At 42.6% G+C, this 25,460-nt stretch overlaps 1 protein-coding gene across 1 annotated transcript in view; it reads left to right on the top strand.

Moving 5' to 3' along the window:
- Positions 1–25,460, top strand: part of LOC307233356 (netrin receptor UNC5C-like) — a gene marked incomplete at its 3' end in the record, with an annotated part of 221,372 nt that overhangs the window by 116,190 nt on the left and 79,722 nt on the right. Inside the window, exon 3 of the mRNA XM_080004684.1 lies at positions 16,609–16,752. Coding sequence (XP_079860810.1) covers positions 16,609–16,752 — 144 coding nt within the window. The remainder of the gene's footprint in view (positions 1–16,608; positions 16,753–25,460) is intronic.

The raw sequence follows: 25,460 nt of genomic DNA, 5'->3' as shown, positions 1-25,460 counted from the left end.
GAGTAAAGGACGCAGCGGAGGTAATTGAGGCGACAGGAAGGCAAATAAAAGGCAACTGGCCAATTGTTGACAAATAGTGGCCACTAGGGGAGGAGACAGGAACTGCAGCCAAATCACCAAACGTCGACCATTTACCATTTTCAATGAATGGAAAAGAGATTAAATACATTTTATATTGTGTTTGCAAAGAATGCACCGACAGAAAAAAAATACACACACTCATTTTGAATTAATCAATATAAAAATGGTGAATATGGTGACACTCAGTGATAACGTTAATAACGTTGTTATTTTAATACTTTACATAACCTGCTAAGTTTCAGCCCAGTTCCAATAATGCTGATGTGACTGACGTTGTCTGGTCGGAAACGGGAAATTGGTCGCAAATGTTTTCTAATAATACTCACTGTACCTTAATGAAATGGATTTTGAATGTCAATCAACGTTATCACATCCGGATGTTTTACGAGACTGGAGAAGGTTACTTTTTCCACATGCTCACCCACGAATCGTTCTACTTTTGAAGAGGGGATTATTCTGAAGAAATTAAACATGGAGGTGAATAGTCTTTTTCAAATATTTAAAAGGTCCTTTGATTCGACTCATTGCTCAACCAAAGACATGAATACATTACACTTGCACACCTGTGATCAAAAATTAGCCTTTTTGGAGATTCGACATTTTACGAGTAACTCGGCAAAAAAGATCGGTTAAAGTTTTTTACGACTCAATTCTCGGTCCAAGACGAAACTTAGAAAGGAAACGCTTTTTCCCATTTTTCATTCAATTGATTTTATTTTCATTCAATCATCTGGTGGACACATAACCCTGACGGGCATTTAGTGAGTGGAATAAAAACATGGTGCGATGTTTCAGTTTCGGAACCTGAAAATCGTCCACCGCTGCTTTTAATCAGGAGCCGTCACTCTTTTCAGGTTGTAACGCTGCAATTTGCATTAATCCAAAAGGTTGTTATTGCAGATATCTGCCCTGTTTTATACCTGACAGTTGGAGAGCTGGAAATATGGTTTATATCCCTGCAGGCGGAATAGATGATGCCCTGCCATGCAAAACAAATATTGGAGAAACACAGATTGAATAATAGATAGATAGATAGATAGATAGATAGATAGATAGATAGATAGATAGATAGATAGATACTTTATTCATCCCCATCGGGAAATTGCAGTGTCACAGCAGCCCACATAAAAACTAATAGGCAATAATAACAAAGTAGTAACAATTTTAAAAAATGAAATGGCAAAATGCAATAAAACCAAGATGAAGAAAGTAGAAAATGCTGCAAATTGGCACCATACAAGAGGAAAACAATGAAAACACTAAACAATACTAAACAATAATACTCAATAGTAAAAACCTAAACATTACCAATAAACAATGAAACAAAACCAAAAAAGAAACCATGAACAATACAACATTTTCCAACATACAATACACCTAATAAACAATAAACAATAAATATAAGCATGAAGTGAACTCAACAAAATAAATTAAACCTCAAAAAAAATAAACAAAACCAAATGGCAAAATTCGGTAAACCAATTAATTTTTTATCAAATAAATAAACATAAAAGAAACTATAAAAAAAATGTTTTTTTAAATCTGCCACAAAAGTGTGTGTGTGTGTGTGTGTGTGTGTGTGTGTGTGTGTGTGTGTGTGTGTGTGTGTGTCCTTTGTGGTGGTGACTGTTATTCCATTGTGTTAACTTCCCAGCTAGGTGTGGACTGGAAATTTTAACACATACGTGTACACACGCACACGCACGCACACACACGCACACACGCACACACACCCACACGCAAGCACGCACGCACACACACACACACACACACAGACACACACACACACACACACACACACATCAGCAAGGAGATGGGATAAAACGAACTAAATAACCATATGTTGTTTTGCAGAGAAGCCTAATAATTGTTTTTTTTTTTTTTACACTTTTCTAATAGCTGTTGTTTTGTTTATTATTCAACGTTTCCTGCTGTTTCAGTAACACAGCTTGAAGCTCTGACCCCGCAATGCTTTTTTTTAACATTTATTTCAAACTTCTCTCTACTTTCTTCTTTTACTTGCCGCCCTCTCTCTCTCTCTCTTTCCCTCCCCATCTCCCTCTTCCTTTCTCTCTCTCTCTCTCTCTCTCTCTCTCTCTGTTTCTCTCCATCGCTCTCTCTCTGTTTCTCTCCATCGCTCTCTCTCTGTTTCTCTCCATCGCTCTCTCTCTCTGTTTCTCTCCATCTCTCTCGCTCTCTCTTGAGTGCCCTCCTCTAATTTCCGCCGGCTGAAAGAGGAGAGAGCGCAGACAGATAAAAACCTGAGCTGAGGGAAGAACAGAGGAGGAGGAGGAGGAGGAGGAGGATGGAGGGACGATGATAGGAGTGGCGGAGGAATGCTGGGGGAGGGCTGGAGGGATGGACGGAGGGATGACTGCGCGGGGGGCTGCAGATGCCAACAGTCAGCGCGGAGTCACACTGAGGAGGAGAGACGATACGAGAAGAGAGGAGAAAACCGGTTGTTTATTTCTCTCCCTCTCTCTCTCTCTCTCTCTGTTCTCTCTGTTTCTTTTATTTCATGCTGATCATTGTTTTTTTGTTTCTTTTCTGAGAGAGAGAGAGGAGGGAGTGCTCTCTGCTTGAATGGGGTGAGGGAAGAGACAAAAGAGAAAATAAATGGGGAGGGGGGGGGAGGCTCAAGGCGAACACGGTAGTGTTTGATAATACTTCATGAATATTTGTGAATATTTGTAAAAGTAAACAAATAAATGAAAAAAAAAAAGAAAAGGGTTGATAAGAGGAAAAGTGGGAGATAGTGATTCTACTGTTATTACACCTGCAGCCACGGGAGGCTTTGTTACTCTGAATGCTCTCAGTCATACTTTAATGCAGTCCCACTGGATCGCGGTCAAATCCATAATCACCATATTGAACTCCACTCATTCCAATAACTAAGATGGCGCCTGTCGTTTCGTTTTGTTTTATGAAAAATGTGTCGAGGATCAATCGTTTTTCAGGCTCAAAAATCAAGAGATTCCATCCATACTCTGTGCGGTGTGGGGGTGGTGTGGTTGGAGCAGCCACACCTGTCCTGGGTCGAGGTATTTAGGCCCGGGATCAGGGTGGCACCTGTTGCTCATTTGAGCAATCAACGAGCAACAGGAAAAACCCCCATCCCCACACACACACACACACACACACACACACACACACACACACACACACACATACACACACACACACACACACACACACACACACACACACACACACACACACACAGGAGAGGAGCCCTTGTCATGACATGTGCCCCCTCTCTACAATAAACGAGTGTGTCTTCAACATCTCTGCCCGTGGTCTCTGTGTCAGAGGGCCAACACCATTCGGGTGGAGCGTGGCAGGTGGAACTGCCACACTCTGGTTATATCCTAACGCATTTGGAGTCACGGCTATCTCTCGTGCGGGGTTTTGATTAGCGATTCAGATTCAGATGAACATAATTAGTTACGTGCTAGGTGCGTATTACAGTTTTCTAGCCCACGTCCTACCGAACATGCGGTTATTAGTAGCTGTATTATTTATTTACTTTTATTCGTTTCCACACACTCCACATTCAGGTTAAACCAAACGGAAATGGTGAACCAAAGTGACGTTTTGACGAAAAGTTGCGCTCCACCTCCACCTCTATTGCTCATGAATTTATGTGCTGCGCCCTAATAAATGATTATTTTGTACGCATGTTCACAATAACTGTTCAAATCTTGGTATGACCATGCGGGGTGGGCCCATCACGTGATAGCTGTGCGCGGATTCGTATCCGTCAAATGTAGCCCAATAATCGCGATGGGATGGCCGGTGCAGGGTTCTGATGGTGGTGTCGCTCAGAATCGGGATGAAGGCCAGCAGGACTGGGATGTGCGGGGTGACTGAGAAACAAGCCAGCAAGCAAGCAGGGAGGATTTTATACTAACAGGGACAACGGGGATAACTCTACGTTCAGCTCGAGATGCCAGAACACACGCAAACAGGTTCAGAGATTGGGGACAGCGGCAGGGATGTGCCGACTTGTCCCCCTCTCTCTGGCGTCGCCGCCTGCCTCATCGAGCCCGGGTCCCTGCCAACACCATTAGGGGGGCAGCTCGCCTTCACCAAACCACACGGGACAAACGTATTTACAACATTTACATCCACACAATTCCATTGACGATTAGACCAGCACAGGTCCAACAAAACACACAACAAACAAACAAAGAAATGACAAACAAAAGCCCAATCCAGCAAAAAACCCTCCGCCACCTTTTTTGGTCCAGCTTTCGAGGGCGATTGATGTCGGCTGGAAGGCATCGCCACGGACCACGCTCCCGGAAGTAACCTCAGACAGAGGGTGATCAGTGGAGCTTCCATAATAAATAACGAAAATTTCCTGTATGTGCCAATTATAGTCAATATTGTGTATTGTCACCTCAGTGACCTCTAGCTCCACTCAGAAAAAACGGAAGTTGCCTAAAAAAGGCCGTGCAGCAAGCTAATGGACCGTACGTGCAGCTGTCCAATGAACGATGGGCGGCAGATTTACCCGATGAGACCAAATAATGACAACATTTGATTCCTCCGCTCACGGATATAAACTCAAGATGACCGAACGTCAATCGTAATCGGACAAAAAACAATATCCGTAAGGAATAGTCGTTTCATCTGATTAACCCGCCCACCCCTCATGACTATTATAACACAATGAACCACTTCAAAATTGTGATGAGAGACAAATATCGTCGAATATTTGTGCAATTAATCGCAATTTTTAAAGGTGCAGTGTGTAGAACTCGCAAAAATTGCAAAAGGCCCTCTCTAGAGCTAGTGTTTGGTTTGTCCGTTCCGGGCTACTGTAGAAACATGGCGGTGCAACATGGCGGGCTCCATGAAGCGTACCCACTCCCTGTGTGGATTAAAACGACTCATTCTAAGTTAACGAAAACACAACCATTCTTATTTTCATGGGATTATAAACTAATTAAGACATACTTGTGAATATTATATTCCATTTCTGCCAGGACCTTTAGTTGCCCCTCCCCATTGAGTTATAGTCATTCTTTTATTTTAATTATTTTAATCTTTTGGGAGACCCGTCATTTAGTATATGAGTATATACTGTAGATATTCTGTATATACTATATATATCTACGGTTACTCTCACACTTAGAGGCACCAACACTGACTCTGGTGAAATGCGTCGCTGGTGTTTGTTTAAATACAGTTTTTGCATTAGTGCAGTATATCTCCATTAGCCTTGAAGTGTGCTAATGAAATAGTGCGTACCAGCTTACTTACTTTGTCTCCATTAGCCAGAGTGTAAATGCTTTCTACTCTGCTACCACTGACCTACACACATGCACACACACACACGCACGCACACACACACACACACACACACACACACACACACACACACACTATTGGCCTGGCTGATTTGTGACCTTTTTTTCCTCCTTCGCTGCCGTCTCATTCATTGATTTCTTCTCTTCTCTCCTATTCCTTTCATTCCCACTCTCGTGTTTCTTCTCCGGCTGCGGTAGCACTCCTTCACCTTCTCCCTCCGCCCTCCTCCTCGTTCTTTCCATCCTTGCTGCTTTAATCCGTCCCCTTCCTTCACTCCTCTTCTGTTCCTCTGCTGTTTCTCCTTTCTTTCGTTGCCTTCCGTAGCTTGTTCTTTCTCTGCTTTGCTGTGATTGCCCACTTTCAATTATTAACAACCATTAGGGCTTATAAAAGAGGTCAATTACCTTCTGTGTCACTGCCTCTGTGTGTGTGTGTGTGTGTGTGTGTGTGTGTGTGTGTGTGTGTGTGTGTGTTTTTGTGTGTGTGTGTGTGTGTGTGTGTGTGGCTACAGTTCCCTGTAGGATTCCTCTTGTGCCCCGGCCTGGATCACTGGTTCACGGTCGGAGGACACACACACACACACACACACAGACACACACACACACACACACGCACACACACACACACACACACACACACACACACACACACACACACACACACGCACGCACACTGAATGACATTAATGTGTGCAAACTGATACTGAAGCATACGCTCGCGGTATTTCAACTTTCAGATGAGGAGGAACTTTGATGGTGACGTAGTTTCTCTCTCTCTCTCCACCCCTCCTTCCACCACAGAGCTCTTTCTCACTTCTCCAGTCCCTTTTATTCTGGTGGAGGTAACTGATGTATGTAACCATATGGTTACAAAAAAAATCTGTCTTGCTGTTGTTTATATGGCAGAAGAAAAAGACGTTTAATGAAGTTCATGTCGCTGAAAAATCGTATCAACATGAAGGATATAGAAAAAATGTAATTTAAAGACAGTCTTAGTTAACAGTGAAGACAAATAGAGACATAAAGTATATAGAAAAGGCAAAGTACTCTTAATTTACTCATAAACTTAAATTTGGCCGTAGTTATTTTGCAGCTTATGTGATACGTGTGCCGAGAAGACTGTAACATAACAGAATAAAATATGGAATAAATGCTCCATTATTTGGTGCAGTCATTCAGAAGGAAATCAGGACTATCAGATGATTTTGCACTGAAATGAATCACAATTAATTTTATATCTCTGGCGTATGCAGTGAATAAGTGAGAAAATCAAATTAAAAGTTAATCCAGTTAATTATAACACGAATCATTGGTTTTATTTGGGTTCAATATTCGCTCGTACTAAAACAGTCAAACACATCATTGTAAGACCGTCTTGAAAAGTTGTTTTCTTAATTTGTGAAATAAAAGTTATTTATATAATAATAATAATAATAATAATAATAATAATAATAATAATAATAATAATAATAATAAAACGTATTACAGTTTTCCGGGTTCTGTGAAACGCAGAACAAGTTACAATTCTCTGAGTTTATATTGAACCCTGCATAGTTTTTTTTACTCGTTATTTCATAACTTTTTTCAAGGTTTTCTCAGATTTATTTGGTCTTTTCTTTAACACAAGTGTGACTAACCTTTAAGGATAGATGCTTTGCCCACTCCTTCTTTACTGACGGCAATGCGACTTGGGTAGGTCGGACTGAGGAAAACTTGTTGTGATCGAGGGTCGCAACGAGCCCTGCGAGGTTGGGGTGGAGGGACACTCCACTCCACAATTTTTTGACGTATACTGCATTTTTTGGAAATAAATTTTGTATCAATAAAGACATTTTTATTTTAAATTAAGTATCTTATTTATCATGTGTTTTCTCCCAACCCCCGTGGACTTACGTCTGGACCAATCACCATGCACTTACGTCACTGAGTGTTCCTATTTGTTGTTTAGTTTAAATGTGTTGAAATGTCCCTCAAGGACAGTATTTTTACAATTACGTTTCTGGATCATGCACTGTGGACATAGAAAGGGACGGTTCCTCCAAAGGTTCTCAGAATTTCCTGCAGTGCAAAAAGGCCTTCTGTTAGGCAGAACGAGTTACAGTTTTCTGAGGTTCCATTAAACGCAGCGTCGGCTCGGGTTGTCTGTGAACGCTATGCAGTCCACAGGACACGAGTGGCTGGATGTGAATGACTTCCGAGAGATGAAGCTTGCACTTATATAACTGCGGATGATGATGTCACAAGGTGCCCGCTCCTGAAAGTAATCATATTGTGGCAACATTCTTCCTGTAAAATAACAGTTTAACAGTTTTTTCACGAATTTTTGTTCCAAATGTACATCGATATCGATCAAACTCGATCGACAAGACGTCTGAAACGTCCTGGTTCAAACAAGACCTCAACCATGTCTGTGCGTACTGTGGTTGTCGTGTTCCAGATACTCTTAGCCCTAACAACACCAGGGAGATAAAAAATAATAATAATCCAGACAATAACAATGCGGACTGGACCCTTAATAATAATAATTATTGTAATAATAATTATTATAATAATAATGATGATGATGATGATGATGATGATGATGATAATATAAATACTTTATTTATCTATTTATTATTATTCCAAACAGCATTCTTCATATTCAATGAGTAGTACATGTCTCTAACTTATTGATATTAAATGTATTATTTATGTGGTAGTGCTGTGTTTACTGTACAGCATGGTAAATATCAAAATTACTGCTGATATTGTTCTTGTTATTGACAAGCTTTCCCCATTTTTATTATAGATAGAAATAAAATGATGCATATATGGCACAATCCAAAATAATTTGAACCAATACTCAATTTGGCATATAGCAGTGTGTTCATAATTTAGTAGAATTCTGTAGCTTAAGCATCAGATTATTATTTCAGTCTGTATTTCATGTGTTAGTAGTAGTACCTATATTATTGGTGGGTTTCAGATCAAATATAATGCTCTAAGTGAGAGACAAATCATTTCTGAGGAGGTTGCCTATAATGTTGTTTATTGTGTGCAAACCTCTAAGCTTACCACCGCCCACCAATCACCAAACTACCCTGCAGTGGTTAGTTACAGCAACAGCCCTGGATTTAAAAAGCAGAGGCACTTATTGATTTTATTTCCCCCTTTTGACAAGTTAACTTTGCTACGGGTGTTGACAGAGTCTCGCAGTCGGAGGCGTGTGATTGATTGATTGAAGCGTTTCGCGGAAGGTACCCGCCAAACTCTGTCCATGTCTTTCAATTTTTCACCCCCCTCCCTTTCCCTCTCCTCCCTGGGCTGACAGAAGGGGTTTGGTGAGTGTTTTGTATTGTCTGCGATGCAGACCGAAAAAAAACCCCCAACAATCCCAGTTTGACGTTCGTCGGAGGAGGAACAATGGAATCGCCCCGACTCTTTCAGATCCTTGGCTGATTTCTGTTTTTCTCACTTCTGCCTGGCAACAGTTGCTAAAGCGACTGTTCGACATCAGGAACTGATATTATGAGGAGAACCTCGATCCCGTGCGCCTGTTCTCTGTTAGAACATAATGGACCTAATTCACAAAATGCGTCTGAAATTGTTGTTGACTCTCTTTTGACGGAGCGACTCGGGACTCCCGAGTCGTTTAAAAGAGTCGTTTGCGAGTCTCACATCACTAATGTTCATGAAATGTGCCTGGCCCCAGGTGCACTGGCGTTCATGTTCACGTTTATTTGATTTAGACGCCATATAAGGCGTGCAGACTTGAGGGTTGTGTACAAATAGATGGCGGAAAAGACCCTCAAAAGAAAATCCCTCAATCCCTCCCGGACGAAGTATCTACACCATGTTCAATCCTCTCCCAGAGGCACGATTAGCCAAGTGTACAAATACAAGTAAACATGTCCTTCCTGTTGGGCTTGAGAGCCCACTCCTCCGTCCTTCAGATATCTGAATAAAACCGCAACACGCCTTGTTAATATGGTTATAATCAGCAGCAACCGTTTGAGGTTTCACATGTATATTATATTGAATAAAGAACAAGAGGGTTTTGGATCATACCGAAGATTCTTATAAGAAAAGAAAAACGATGAAGAATGCCGCTGTGTAACATTTCATGGTAAGCTCACGTCAGAGGGACATTTAGAAAATGATGCCGAGGCTTCTTTCTTATTCTTTTGTGAAAGCACAATAGTCTGTACAAATGTGTTGATTGGCTGAATGTAATTTAATTCACATACATCCCGTCGCAAGGACTGCAACTGTTACATTGATTTACATTTTCTTTTACACACACACACACGCGCACACACACACCTACACACCCACCCGATGGGGGTTTTACCTGTTGCTTGTTAGACCAACCAACGAGCAACAGGTATGCAGCCACTCTGATCCTGGGCCCCAATTACCTAGACCCAGAACGGGTGTGGCTGCTCAAGCCACACCATCACCACACCGCAATGTAATATCATTTTATTTTTTCCCCCAGTTTGTCCCCCATCTGATCTCCCTTTCTTTGTGTTAAGCTCGGTGTAGGTGTTGCTTTTTCCAATTTGTTTCATTTGTCCTTTTTTTCTGTGAAATCAATATAGAGAATAAAAACTCAGCACACGTTCTGTTTAGGGGTTGCCGGCGTCCCGGCCGTTGTCTAATAACATTTTAGTAGTGGACATTCATCAAGCTTATGGACACAAAGACACCCTCAGATGCACAAAGTGAAGGGGGGAACGATGGCATATAAATCAAGAAAATGTCCGGGGCTATAACAGCACCAGAACCCTTAGATCTTATCACTTTAGCGAGTGTAATTGTTGCTGTATTGCTCAAGAGTGGTGCTGCAAGACTCGTAAACGATTCCTGGGGAGCAAACAATTGTTTGTAGCCAACGATTCGCTCCACGTTTCGTTCGTAGCAAATGATTAGTTCATAGCAAATGATTAGTTCATAGCAAACAAACCTTTGTTTTTTGTTTTTTTGTCTTTCTCGGGCTGGTCCGGGACAAAACACAACATCCGTAACGGATCGTCATTTCAATTTTGTCAGTGGAATAGGATTTGGCTGTTCAATACAAATATTCGACTATTCATTTTCCAAGTTCCCATGAAGGCAGCATTACTTCCGAAACGAATGACAGTTTACCGAGTTCCCGTGAACGCAGCATCGCTTCCTGCTTTCAAACGGAGAGACTTCAAACGGAGAGCCATGTCGTCGTCTTCTAACATAGAGAACGAGTGCACTAGTTAATCGAGTGCCGATGGCGTCGTTCCCCTGGACGGATAAAGAAAAATAGAAAATGATAAAAATGGGTCACCGTTAACCCCCCACCCCCCAAAAAATAATGTTCGGATCCGGAAAAAAAATGAAAATAAATAAAAACGACTGCTCGACTTGAAGGATCTCAGTCGACTGACGGGTCTCTGACGGATGATTCGACTTTCGGGGGGCAGCCCCACACCTTTCATCACTCCGCCAGAGAGTAGTTTATGCTGCTCCCCGTTTCTGTTTCCGTTTCTGCTTGAATTTGCCGGAGATTTTCTGTTTTCTTTGTAGCGTCCCTCCCTGCTGAGAAACGACGCACATTTCATCATTACAGCCATTGATTTTCCCGCTGCGATCGGGGCTCCGCTCTCCCCCGATGCTCCCACTGTCGCTAGTGTTCTAGTCGGGCGTTTGCTTTTTCCTCCCCTTGTTCTTCTCTCGTCCTAGTTACACAAAGATACTACGTATATTCGCTTGCAAAACAGACAACTTTACCTGCAGCGGCATTTTAATTTTGTCACATCCGTCAAAACCGCTCCCATTGCGAAGAGGCGACATCCAAAATGTTTGCAATTTCATCTTCTCGCCTTGGTAATGTGTGTTTTTGAATTGAGTTCTCGCCGTTTCATGCTCAATTCTTGTTTTGTTTTGTATGAAGCATTTCATTTTTTCTTTTATTGCTTTTCATCAGTGGCAGGCATTTGGCATAGCAGTGCTTTCTGTGGCCATCATCCCCATGCCGATCACTTAAGTAGGTTGTAGCTTCCCAAAAATAATGGTCTTACTTTAATATGCATTGTAAGACTTTCACTACTCCGTGTTTAAAGTTTTCCAGCGTTCACTTCTCTGGATCTCAATCCAAATGTTCATACACGAAGATTTTCGCTGTGATGAAGATCGGTGCATTGCTGTGCAGACAATTTGCATTAAACAGCCTGAAAGGATGATACAAAAAAAATATACAAAGGAAATAGCAAACAAAAATATACAGAATATACACAAGACAAGTTAAGTTAAAGGGCACTATCTGGGGCTAAGAGGCAGTATGGTTGCTGGTATTAAGGGTATAAAATTAAAATATAGATGGATATACTCAATGATACATCTAGTGTGTGTAATATGTCTACTCCTATAAATTGTGTTAATGGAAAATGAGTGGATACATGTTAATATGTCATACCTGTCCATTCCTACACCTAATAATACCTTCCATTCATCTACCGTTTCTTTCCATTTTACGCAAGTTCATGCTTCCCTGCAAGGGTCCAATCTCCTACTCCCCGTGCCGCTGCGTCGCTCCCCTAACTTGTTCTAACCGTCTCTTTGGGCTTATTCGTCTTTGAAGGTCTCATATTATACTCCTTTTCAACAAGTTAATATAGGACTCTGAGGTCCCCAAAACACGTCTTTGAAGTTTTTGCTGGAAACACCACTGAGACGATGCATTCTAGCCATTCTGGCATGCCTATATACCCCATCATCACTACAGCCATTGATTTTCCCGTGTGCAACTCAGTTACTTAGATTTTAATGAATATGAGCTGCTGCTCCCCAGGCCCACTACCCAACTGGTTCATTTTATTCGAGAGTGTTAAGATGCTGTTCATCTTACGGACACTCAACTAACAAACGATTGCCGCAAACTGTGGATCCTGCTGCAAGAAACGCCTGCCACTTTCCCGAAAATGACATCTAATACAACTATTAGCGTTAGCTAGTGCAAAACAGCAAAAGAAACACACAGCACAATTATTCTTTCTATACTTACATTTTTCTTGTCTGCAGTTTTGTCATGGACAGTTGGTTTTTGATTCGTCTTTCGGGAACAGTTTCGTGGCCATGATTGGCTCTTAGCTCCGACATGACGCTAGTGTGTCATAGTGATAACGGCACTTGACAGAAAACAAAATGGCGCCCCTTCGCAAAGGTACTGCGGTCCTCAAGCCATGGGCGGAGTTACTCAGATTGGTGGAGTGGGTATTATTCTAACGAGCCCCCGCTTGACGTGGGAGGTAGGAGGAGGCAGGCAAATCTTTGCGGGTGGCTTTAGGACATGTTTACTGAAACAGACAGCTCACCGAAAAAAAACTGACTGAGTTGTCTTATTTCACAGCTTGTGTGTGACCCATCAGAGACCCAAATGCATGTGCGCAGGCACTGAAAAAGTGAGTCTTGCATAATATGGAACCTTTAATTTCAAGCTGCTCTAAAGCCACTAAAGCCTCCTTAGTATCCTGGTTTACTCCAGTGCAATTTTCCACGCGTGCCAGCTTTTCATGCCTTCTTTTTGGCTCCTTTGCCCTTTCAGCTTTTCAGCTCGTTATGCGCGCTCGCTTCTACACCCGCTTCACCTCCTTGTTGCTGTGCAATACAAATTTCCATGGATGTTAAGGCAGAGTTTGATATTGACCTCAGAGTGCCACACGTTGATGCCCTTTTTGAATTTTCCACTTTGTAATACGACATGCCTCCCTCGCCAGACCCCAAAAACCCCCAAAAAACTTTTCCCTTGCTCTTTGCCGTTTGGCCCCTGTCTGCTCCTCAGGCCGTGTATACCGGCGGCAGAAACATGCTGAGGACTATATGTGGGTTTGGGCTCAAAGATTTCATTTTTGGTTTGAAGCGAGCTTTGTGGAGCCAAATGTGGAAGTAGGAAAGAAGCCCCCGCAATGCCTTCAGTGAAAAAAACAAACACATTTTGAACCAAAAACCGAGCTGCAGCTAACAAATAAAGATGTATGCGAGTATTGTATTCAAGCAGGAAACAGTGAATGATTGGCCCCAAATGCTTCCTGGACCCGAAAGGACAATGCACCGTCAGGGGAAAATAGAGACCATCTGATAAACAAACGCTCAAACACTGATATTGTGGTATTGTGATATTACGGATACAACTTCAAGATTCGAGATGACTTCATTTGTCCCGAGGGAAATTCATCTTGGACAAAAAGGCTGCCACATAAAAATATGTTTACATAAACATTCTGTTTACATCAAAATGTAAACATAATGGCAGAACTCACACATCCTCGAGGGATGCCTGTGTTAATGACTGTAGACTCAGACAATATCTGGTTGACTCAGACCTGCTGGGTCCTGTTGGTCAACAATGAGTGACGCAACCTGATGATATGTGGGTCAACAGACATCTGTCGCAGCTCCCTGAAGGATGTGTGGCTGCAGAGTATTGAAAGCAGAGCGGAAGTCAACAAACAGCAGTATTATGTTCGGTATTGCACCATTATTGCCACGATTATCTTTTTAGGCAACCCGATAAGAATCTAGCTTCCATTTATGTTTGACTTCAGTTTCCAAACCATTCTTTTCCTGGCACTTCTTTAGAATTGAGGTCAGGGCTACTGGTCTATAGTCATTCTTTTCCCGGGGAACAAGCTTTTGGTCTATAGTCATTATTTTCCTGGGGAACAAGCTTTTTTTGGAAGAGGACCAGTGGTGTAACTACCAACTGTGCAACCAGTACAGCTGCACCGGGGCACAGTGGCTGCTGGGGGGCCCACCCCAGCGCCAGCAATGAGTCACTCTGTATAGGTGCCCCAGCAATGCGGTGCCCGTGAAATGCTCTCCGCTGTGCGTCCCCTTGCCCCATTTTTAAAAAACGGTGTGTTTTTCTTATTTTAGATGTAGCCTATTTTATTTCGCTCCGTTCATCATTAAACAAAACAAAAGAGGCACTGTGCGTAATGGACTGTGCGTAGCCGACACCCTGTAACCTCATTAGTGTTTGTTCTTTTAAATAGCCTTGTGACTTTTCCAGGACTTATATCTATCCTCGGAACACAATCATCTATTGTTATGGTGTTAATGACACTGTCAAGTTCTAAAGAGAAATCATGTAAATAAAATCTAATGTAGAAGTTGTTCAAATCATTTGCCATGGTGTCATCTGCCGTGGTGTCATCTGCATCTTGCACAGAAGTCCTTTTCAATGGATTCCCTGTGTTGTCTTTTTGCTGTGTTGAGTTTCTGGTTCAGCTCCCTCTTTGCTCGTCTTGGTTGCACCTGGTCCCAACTCCTGAAAGTAAGCCTCCTGCACGACAAACAATCCTTGGTGTCCATAGTAATGTAGGTCTCGTTGTTGGGATACTGTTTTATTGTCTTTTGAGGTATCACAGCATCCACACAGGAGTTAATGTAAGCCGTGATGACTTCTGTGGATTTGTTCAAATCAGACTCATGGAAGATGTCCGAGTCTGTGCTCATGTACAGCCCCTTCAGAGTTTCAATACCGTCAGTGGACCAGGCTTGCAAGCGGTTTGCTCCCACTCAGGACTGAACGGTAGATGGGAGGGAGCTGAGCAGTGTTGCGATCAGAATCGGACAGCGGTGGTTTGGCTCTGGCAGTATATGCTTTCTTGACATTTCCACACCGTCTTTCAATAGTTTTGCAGTTTCTGGTGTCACATCTGATACAGTGTTCAAACCCAGGTAAAGACATTTCAAGTTTTCCGACGATTGAAATCCTCCAAAATGAGCGTCTGGTGTATGTTGCAACCCTCTATGTGCGCGGTCCGCCACTTGGGCCGCAGCTCCCCCCTGTGTTTTCACTTGGGGGCACATAAACAGCACAAATCACAGTGTTCCCAAACTGTCCCAGGAAGGAAGAACGGCCTGGGACTCAAGCAGTAGCTCAAGGTCTGGGTTGCAGATAGTCTCTCGTGTGGTGTATTGCCGACACCGCTTATCATTAATACAAACACATTGTCCGCCCCCTCCTTGTCTTAGTGACTCAGGACTCCTATCGGGACGTACGTGGAGGACCACTTGGAAAATGGTTCAAAGAGACCTTCACCTCCTTCATTTAGCATCTTCCTCTCTCGTATTGAAGGGCCTCACCAAAACACTTCCACGTCGGGGCTTCTTTTTTAATTCCATCTCTCTTTACGTCCCCCCTCTCCACTCCTCCTCAGGGTTTTAACTTGTTCCGTCTCATCCCACCTTCCTTCCACCGACTCAACATCATTTTCCTTTCTTTAGGTTCTTCCTCCTCGGTCTCCTCATCCTTTCATTCTCTTCTCAGATTGTTTACCTCTCTTCCGTCTTACCCCCGCCCCCTCTCCCTCCGTCCTAATCTCTGAGTCCCTCCTCCTACCACTTACCTCGTTTTTGTCTCCATTATTATTCCCCCGCTTGCTCTCGTTCCGTTTCTCATTTCCACTTCTCCTCCGTCTCCCTGCCCCATCTTTTTATTTTCCCCTCAACCTCCTTGTTCTACTTTTCCCTTCCCTGTGGCTTTTCTATCCGCCCCTGACCGTGCTCCCTATTCACATCCCTCTCTCTCTCTCTCTCTCTCTCTCTCTCTCTCTCTCTCTCTCTCTCTCCCTCCCTCTCTTTCTATGTACTGTACCGCCCTATCAGTGTGGTGCAGCGATTTAAGCCTCGCAATTATTATTTCCCTCCAAAGCTGCATTCATTCACACGCAGGGAGGGGTGGAATTAAAGGAAATGGAGTGAGATGAAGAGAAAATAAGTGGTAGAAGAGAAGAGGACAAATTCAAAGAACACATATGACCTTGCGTTATTAATACTGTAGCAGCAAATCAATCTGTTTAATGGAAAATTGGCCTTTTTTTGTTTGTTTGTGTGTTTGTTTGTGAAGATCGACCATACATCGTGCTCTCAGGATAATAGTTTCATGATGTTTATTTGGATTTAAACTCTGCTAATAATTTGTTTTTTGATATATACAGTTTATATATATAAATATATATATATACAATTTATTTAATTTATTTATTTATTTGTTTATTTATTTATTATAAGTTTGTTTGTTTATTTATTTATTTGTTTGTTTGTTTGTTTATTTGTTTATTTATGTAGTTATTGAAATATTTATTTACCGTTCATTAATTTTGCATAACTAAACACTGACAATTTAGCGGAGAGGGAATTTTTACAGAGAACGTCGTTTTTATGTGGAATTTCTTTCCCTGCCCTGCCCGTCCAGGCCTGGTGGTGAGGGAGGCCAGCATCGAGATTACCAGGCAGCAGGTGGAGGAGCTGTTCGGACCGGAGGATTACTGGTGCCAGTGCGTGGCCTGGAGCTCGGCCGGGACCACCAAGAGCCGCAAGGCCCACGTCCGCATCGCATGTGAGTGCATTGTGATGAGATAACGCCTTGTTTATACCTGGAGGGAAATTCAGGCTTTACAGCAGCAAGAACCAAGGCACTATCCCAACTAGCAGCACAATCCCAACTAGCAGCGTGATCATAACTAGTAGTAATATACTAACTAGTAGCACCATCCTAACTAGTAGAACTATGATAACTTGTATCCCTATCCCAACAAGTAGCACTATCCTAATTAGTCGAACTATGATAATTTGTAGTCCTATCCAAACTAGTGGCACTATCCTAACTAGTAGCCAGATGATAACTTGTAGCCCTATCCTAACTAGTAGCACTTTCCTAACTAGTAGCCCGAGGATAACTTGTAGCCCTATCCCAACTAGTAGAACTATTCTAACTAGTAGAAGTATCCTTACTAGTACTGCGATGAAAACTTGTAGCCCTATCCCAACTAGTAACACTATGATAATGGGTAGCACTATGATAAGTAGAAGCACTATCCCAACTAGTAGCTCTATGATAACTATGAACACTACCCCAACTAGCAGCGCTATCCCAACTAGAAGCACTATGATTACTAGTAGCACTATCCCAATTAGCGGCACACTGATAACTAGAAGCCCTATGATGACTAGTAACACTATGCTAACTAGTAGCCCTGTCCTAACTAGTAGCACTATGATAACTAGTAGTACTATCCTAACTTGTTGCACTATGATAACTAGTTACGCATGATAACTAGTAGCAGTATGCTAACTAATGACTAGTGAGCCCAATATAACAGGAGTCAGTCTGTAAGTTCCAGTTCCAGTTTTGCAGCATTTCTCGTATGGAATGGTTTGAGAACCATGACAAAGAGTTCAGGGTGATGACATTGCCTCCAAATTCCCGAGATCTCATGCGATCAAGCATCTGTGGGATGTGTTGGAACAACAAGCCCCGTCCATGGGGGCTTTTCTGAACAATTTTTGCAGTGTGGCAGGGCGCATTATCCTGCTGAAAGAGACCACTGCCATCGGGGAATACCGTTGCCATGAAGAGGTTTACTTGGTCTGTTACAATGTTTATGTAGGTGGTACGTGTCAAAGTAACATCCACATGAATGCCGGGACCCAAGGTTTCCAGCAGAACATTGTTCAGAGCATCATACTGCCTCCACCAGCTTGTCTTCTTCTCATAGTGCATCCTGGTGCCATCTCTTCCCAGGTAAACAAGGCACACGCACCATCCACATGATGTAGATAAAAAGGTGATTCATCAGACCAGGCCACCTTCTTCCATTGATCCATGGTCCAGTTGTGACGCTCACGTGTCCATTGTAGGTGCTTTCAGTGGTGGACAGGGGTCAGCATGGACACTCTGACCGGTCTGCAGCGACACAGCCCCATACGCAGCAAGCTGTGATGCACTGTGTGTTCTGACACCTTTCTATCACAGCAGCATTAACCTTTTCAGTCATTTGTGCGACAGTAGATCTTCTGTGGGATCGAACCGGACGGACTAGACTTCACTTCCCCATGCACATCAATGAGCCATGTGCGCCCATGACCCTGTCACCAGTTCACCGGTTGTCCTTCATTGGACCACTTTTGGTTAGTACTAACCACTGCATACCGGGAACAGCCCACAAGACCTATTGTTTAGGAGATGCTCTGACCCAGTCGTTTAGCCATCACAATTTGGCCAAAGTTCAAGGTCGCCCAGATCCTTAAGCTACATTATATGGTGGCACGAAGGAACAGTGCTTGCACTGCTGCCTCACAGCAAGAATGTTCTGGGTTCGATTCCCGCCTGCGCCGCTGTTGGCATCGCGCTCTGGTAGGTTATCTCCCGTTCAGGGGCCTTTCTGTGCGGAGTTTGCATGTCCTCCCCGTGCTCACGTGGGGACCCCCCACAACAAACAAGCAGATGAAGCTGCATGACCAGCGATGGACGCTGAAGCTGGTCCTCGCTGCCTCCAGGGGAAGGACAAGCCTTGATGGGGGGGAAAACAAGTGGGAACACATTTCAGTCCAGTTCAATTGAATTAATATTTATAACGTTTGTTCTTTTATTCTTTATCCCGCTTCTATTGACTTCCATCATTCCTCATTCCTCCCCCAGCCTGTCCCTGCTTCTGTTGTTACAACCAAACTGTTTCCAATAATCACATGTGATTTACACCGCCCCCGCTTTTACCTTTTACTTCCAATCGACCTCCTCCTCTCCTTCTCCTCTCCTCCCCCCTTGCTCCCCTCCTCCCCTCCTCCTCCTCTCCTCCCATCCTCCTCCTCCTCCTCTCCTCCTCCTCCCCTCATCCTCCCCTCCTCTCCTCCTCTCCTCCCATCCTCCTCCTCTGCTCCTCCCCTCATCCTCCCCTCCTCTCCTCCTCTCCTCCCCTCCTGTCCTCCCCTGCTCCTCTCCTCCTCCCCTCACCCTCTCCCTTGCCCCTCCCCTCCTCCTCTCCTCCATCTGGATCAGCTTCCTGGCAGGCAAGCGTTGGCTCAGCAAACTCTCTTTCTCTCTTTCCCTTTTTCTTCCCGTGTAAAGAGCAGAAAACAGAAAGCAGCTCTTCTTCAGCCTGTCTGCGGGCTGTCATTTCCTTTATGAACACATCAACATGTCCGCCGCCTTGCACTCGGTCTCTCTCTCTGTTTCTCTCTGTCTCGCTCTCCGCTGCTTTTCAGTCATTCGTCACCTCCCAAAGTGCTTTCATCTTTGTAATTTAGGTTGGTTATAGTTATTTTTTTTCACATTTGTGGCGATAAAAACACATTTGTTTTAATGTATAAGTGATGTATGAGTGTAGTTCTAGTACCAGTACCAGCACCAGTACCGGTATTAGTACCAGAGCCAGTACTAGTACTAGTCTCATTACATGTACTAGTTCTAGTACCAGCACAGAACCAGTATAAGTGCTAGTTGTACTAGTACCGTAGTAGTTCTAGTATTGGTAATAGTTCTAATGCTGATGGCCACTGGTACTAGCTCTAGTACCAGTGGCAATACTAGTACCATCGTTAAAATAGACTGTCGCTAATATGTGGATCCACTGCTTCCTCAAGGAAAACCACACACGCTAAAAAAAACACTCGGTGTGAAAAGACACACACAGTGTCAGTGTATATATGTGTGGTTTGTGTGTGTGTGTGTGTGTGTGTGTGTGTGTGTGTGTGTGTGTGTGTGTGTGTGTGTGTGTGTGCGCGCGATTTTCAGCTGTGACTGGCTGATCCTTTCACCAGATGTGAACTTGTGCACCGACTTCACTCTGAAGTGTTGAAGTGGGAAGACAGAGTGTGGAGGCTGTGGGCGGAGACCTCGTAAATCAATGGATAATCATTAAATAGGTCTTTTATTATATGAAAAAAAAACACTTCTTAAACCGTGTTGCTACGTTATGACTGGATTTAAAAACACATGGTTATTCTTAAGTGTTTTGTCTGAAATTATAGGGAGTCAAACTAATGGGTACTTTTTTCAATATTTCACAAAAATAGCAATATTGTATATTATCCTCTATGCATATTATTTTAAGTAAGCTACCACCTGTATAAACTTAAAATGTAGGCTTTTATTGTTGGCAATGAAACTATGCTTTATAGTTAAAAACAGAAAGCCTTCAGAGTATTGTTTGTCTCATTTTTGTCCAGTATTATTTGACAAAATAACATTTTTCATTTTACATTTTACGTTAAAACTCTCAAATAGAGGTTATGATTGTATATTCACACTTTTTTTTAAATTAAAAAAATGGGGGAAAAAACAAGATTAATTGAGGACATGAATGGACAAGAACTTTCATTAAAACGAAATATTTTTTGTTTTTTTTATGTCTACCCAGATATGCAGTTATTTAATATTGTTTATATCTTGTGTTTATTATAATATATAACAAATATAACAAATGTCATATTAGAGGACACATTTTGTTGAATCATACTTGTACAATGACATAAAGACATTCTATTCTGTTCTATTCTATAATTGTAATGTAAGATTATCATTAATATTTTAATATCTCATCTTTCAACCTCAGCAGAGAAAAATGACATTTCTTATTTTATCAGTTTACTCCCTTGAAGTGAACTCACTTCATTTCCCCAAAAGGTGTCATTTGACAAACGGGGAGTGAGAGCAGTGTTTACCCTGGAGCAGGACGAGGCTGCAAAGTGTGAAAACGCCTGAAATCACAGGGTGCAGGGGAGGAACACTTTAAAGACCGCCTCCGCTAAACCGCACCGACAGACGCACGAGCCTGATTTGGCCCTTAAAAACGGGTTGCCTGTTTTAAAGATCTGCATATTTCCAGACATTTTTTTTTTATCGGTTCAAAAAGCTCACAGTTGTAATTAACGAGGCCGGAATTTTTTTTTTTTTATTGTTTACCTTTTTGATCTGTTTTTTTTGTTTGTTTTTGTTTTTTCATTTCTTAATTAAACTTTAGCGCTCGCAGTGCAGGAGGGCACATCAGTTAGCCTTTTGGGAATTTCAATTTCAATCTGAAATGTTTAATACTTACTTTTAATATTTGTTCATAAGTTAGATCAATTTGAAGAACGAGTATGTGACCCTGTTTTCATCCTTCCGTGCCTTTCCCAAATATCCACACTGCAAGTGCCTATATTGTTAATAGTTGAGCAACGCACTTAGAAAAAAAAACCAGATTGTAAATTATAATTTCTGATATTTGAATTGATTTCTAATGAAGAAGTTTTGGGGAAAGTACACTAAAACGTGTAAGACTCATTTATGATTTTTATCACGATTCACCACATCAAATTCACTTTTTTTGAATGTACGAATGAACTTGACTTTTCCTCCTTTATGGGATGTTTATTCATGAGTTTATGAGCTGCTGTGGAATTCTCCGCTGCACGTCAAGGCACCGTGTGCGCACCGCTACGTGCTGCTCTGTGTGAAAAATGGAACGCGGTGTTGGTGGAGACCAGCCCGAGGCGGCAACCACAACATACAGTACATACAAAGCAACACCTTGCTGCTTTAGGGGAAGGGAGGAGGATGTTTTAGAGGTGAAGAGAGCGATGGGAGCGAGAGAGAGAGTGTGCGTGTATTTCTATGCTTATCCATCCATTTATTTTGGTAAGTGTCCTTGTGCGCTAATAAATTACTATTATTATTATTATTATTATTATTATTATTATTCATTATGCATTGATAATAATAATTATTATTATTGTTGTTTTTATTATTTATTATAATAATAATAATTATTATTTTTCATCCATGTTGACCACTATGATCTATAAACCACCTTTACCTATGTGTGTTTGTGTATGTGTGTGTCTTTCTCTCCTCTCTCTCCCTCTCCCTCCCTCCCTTCCTCCTATATCTCCTAACACTCTCTCGGTAGTCCCCTCTCTAGGAACACATCTCTCTTTCTCCCCCCCTCTGTCTTTCCTTCTCTCTCTCTCTCTCTCCCTCTCTTTTATCACCCGCTGTCCCTTTTTTTTAGGAAGGTATGTGTGTCTTCCCTCCCCCCTCCCCTCCCCCTCTGTGTGGGTAGCCATGTGGTGGATTTAGGGCTAAAGCTCTGGCTGATTACTCCCATAATGAACACCGCGGCTGCCGTCTCCCAGGGGGATGCACTGTATCAGGAAGTTCCATCAGCCAGTGTCTTCAAACAGCTCTGTTCCTCTGCAGTAAACACATCCTCCCTCTTTCAGACGCATTTATATTATTATTATTCAGATGGGGTAAAAGGGAAATACCGTCAGCTTCATGCCTCCGCGCTGGCGACAGCTGTGGTCCAGGCCTGATGATTTTGCGTTGTCTGTCCGTCCGTCCGTACGTACATCCGTCCGCCCCATTCTATATATCCATGTATGTCGGGAACGCCTTGAGGGAACTTCTTAAAATTTGCTTGGACCTTGGACTTTGACTCAGCGATGAATTGATTAGAATTTGGAGGGCAAAATCTTATGAAGTATTATCTTAAAAAGTACTTTTTTATAAAGTACTAACTTATGAAGAATTACCTTATGAAATACTTTCTTATAAAGTATTGTCTCGCGACCCAGGGGTGATGCCATTAAGATGGCTAAAACTAGACCCTCCGAGGTGGTGCGTGCTCCAGAGAACCAAAGCCTCCACCCGTCTGTATCCGAGAGCAGGGCGATCGGGCGGTTTGAGAGCCTGGACATGGTGCCAACGTGCTCTTTGGCCACGCCCCCCTAGAGAGCCCCATAGATATGAATGGGGGGGATATCAATGGCACTGAAAACAGAGCTATTTAGGCGGTCTATTTAGGCGGTCACGAACGGGAGCGTGTGGTCCATCGTCAGAAATTGCGACGATTCCAAATGCTCAGAGGTCTCGGATCTCGATCTCGGATTTCTTTTTTTCCTATTGTTAATCTGGGCGCAGGCGCCCGTCATGCGCTGACCCGTGGAGGGAGATGGGTCGCTGGATTGAGAGGACAGCTCCCTCGGCCAGACGGACGGACGGGAGGGGAGAAAGAGATCACTGGGGTGATCGGGCGCGTGCTGGAGCTCCCCTCTCGCTTCCTCCTTTCCATTCTCTCGTTCTGCCCCCCTTCACTCGGTCCCACCTTCCTCCGCTGCCGGGAGGGCGACCACGCCCGTCAAACTCCCATCGAGCAGCTTCGGCTGCACAGGTTCGGGCGTTAAACAACCATCCGTCGTCGCCTGTGTGCGTTTGCACTTGAGAGAGAGAGAGAGTGAGTGTCTGTGTGTGTGTGTGTGTGTGTGTGTGTGTGTGTGTGTGTGTGTGTGTGTGTGTGTGTGTGTGTGTGTTTCCTTGCTCCCAAATTCGGTGTGTTTGATGAATCGGCTCTTTAGGTCCACCTGGGACCGGGATGGCAGTAGAATGTAAGGACACGGCGACGGAGCATTAAGAGAACACGCTGCCACCGCTGCTATTTCAGGGAACTCTGCAAAGTGAAAAAGGTTGTTCTCTCCCCAAACTTAAAGATGAATCGATGATGGTCAAGCCGGGTGTCGTGCTGGGGAAGCTTTTTGGGCTTCGGGAGAAGCTCTTTGGACTCTACGTATATATCTGCTATCTATCTATCTATCTATCTAACTATCTATCTATCTATCTATCTATCTATCTATCTATCTATCTATCTATCTATCTATCTATCTATCTATCTATCATCTATCCATCCATCCATCCATCTATCCATCTACAGTATCTATCCACCCTCTCCTATAATGAGTAATCATTCAGAGCCTAACTAATACATGCCATTTAGTTTCTACAGTGTGTCTATTTATTGCTATTTCATCCATCCATCCATTAACCTTAATAGTTGTAAAATGGAGCCTAGTTAAAAGTGAGGTAACCTGTCGCTACCGTATTCATTAATTTCTGTTCCAGACCCACGTATTAACCCCATGCCTTCGTTTCAACTCTTTATTCTTCAAATTTGATCACCGCTGAGGTTGTGGCGCTCAGTGTGACCTGCTGAGCCGCGCCGCAGGGTCTTCTGCTGCTTCATCCCCGATTCCCCCGCAATCTCATTCATCTCTCCGAGCACCTACTGGACCCCCCGCCGCCCCATTAACTAAAATGTTACACCCAGTGAGACGTCAGATCCTGGTCCGTGTTTCACATCTTCAAGGTAATGCCCGTAGCCCGGCGGAGACAGGTCTGAGTCAGGAAGGGGACGCAGCTGAAACTGTATTTAAATAACTGTGCTTTGGTACAGTTTTCAGGTATATATCGTAAGTTCGGTTTTGGAAAGTTTGGGCTCCGCTACATTGCAGATCAAATATCTATAATTTTCAATCTACTACGTTTCTACAGTAACACACCTTAGTGTCGTGATTTATTTTCTTATTTTATATTTTTTGTAAATTGTATTCAGGACATGCATGAGTCACTTTAGTTTGACAAGTACTTTCGCTTTTAACTTACTCTCAGACATACATTATCTATTTCTTGTTCAAAACGTGGAGAAAAAAAACATTTTAGATGAGGGAAGTTGTAAATTGGTCAAATTTCACCAGAGGGTTACTACTTTAAGTACATTTAAGAGCAAGTACTACTATACTAATGTGGTACTTTTACTTGAGTAATTTTGAGTAAAAGGTGTGAGTACTTCTTCTCCCTATATATATATATATATATACAGTTTATATATATATACTGTATATTAAAAATTATAATAATAATAAAAAATATATATATATAAATTAAAAATAATAATAAATATATATACAGTGGGGCAAAAAAGTATTTAGTCAGCCACCAATTGTACAAGTTCTCCCACTTAAAAAGAAGAGAGAGGCCTGTAATTTTCATCATAGGTACACTTCGACTATGAGAGACAGAATGGGGGGAAAGAATCCAGGAAATCACATTGTAGGATTTTTAATGAATTAATTGGTAAATTCCTCGGTAAAATAAGTATTTGGTCACCTACAAACAAGCAAGATTTCTGGCTTTCACAGACCTGTAACTTTTTCTTTAAGAGGCTCCTCTGTCCTCCACTCCTTACCTGTATTAATGACACCTGTTTGAACTCGTTATCAGTATAAAAGACACCTGTCCACAACCTCAAACAGTCACACTCCAAACTCCACTATGGCCAAGACCAAAGAGCTGTCAAAGGACACCAGAAACAAAATTGTAGACCTGCACCAGGCTGGGAAGACTGAATCTGCAATAGGTAAGCAGCTTGTTGTGAAGAAATCAACTGTGGGAGCAATTTTTAGAAAATGGAAGACATACAAGACCACTGATAATCTCCCTCGATCTGGGGCTCC

The sequence above is a fragment of the Zeus faber genome (assembly GCF_960531495.2).
Source record: "Zeus faber genome assembly, chromosome: 7".
In the NCBI taxonomy this organism is placed as follows: domain Eukaryota; kingdom Metazoa; phylum Chordata; class Actinopteri; order Zeiformes; family Zeidae; genus Zeus; species Zeus faber.
Note: the sequence above shows the minus strand (reverse complement) of the source record. Positions and strands in the feature narration are given on the sequence as shown.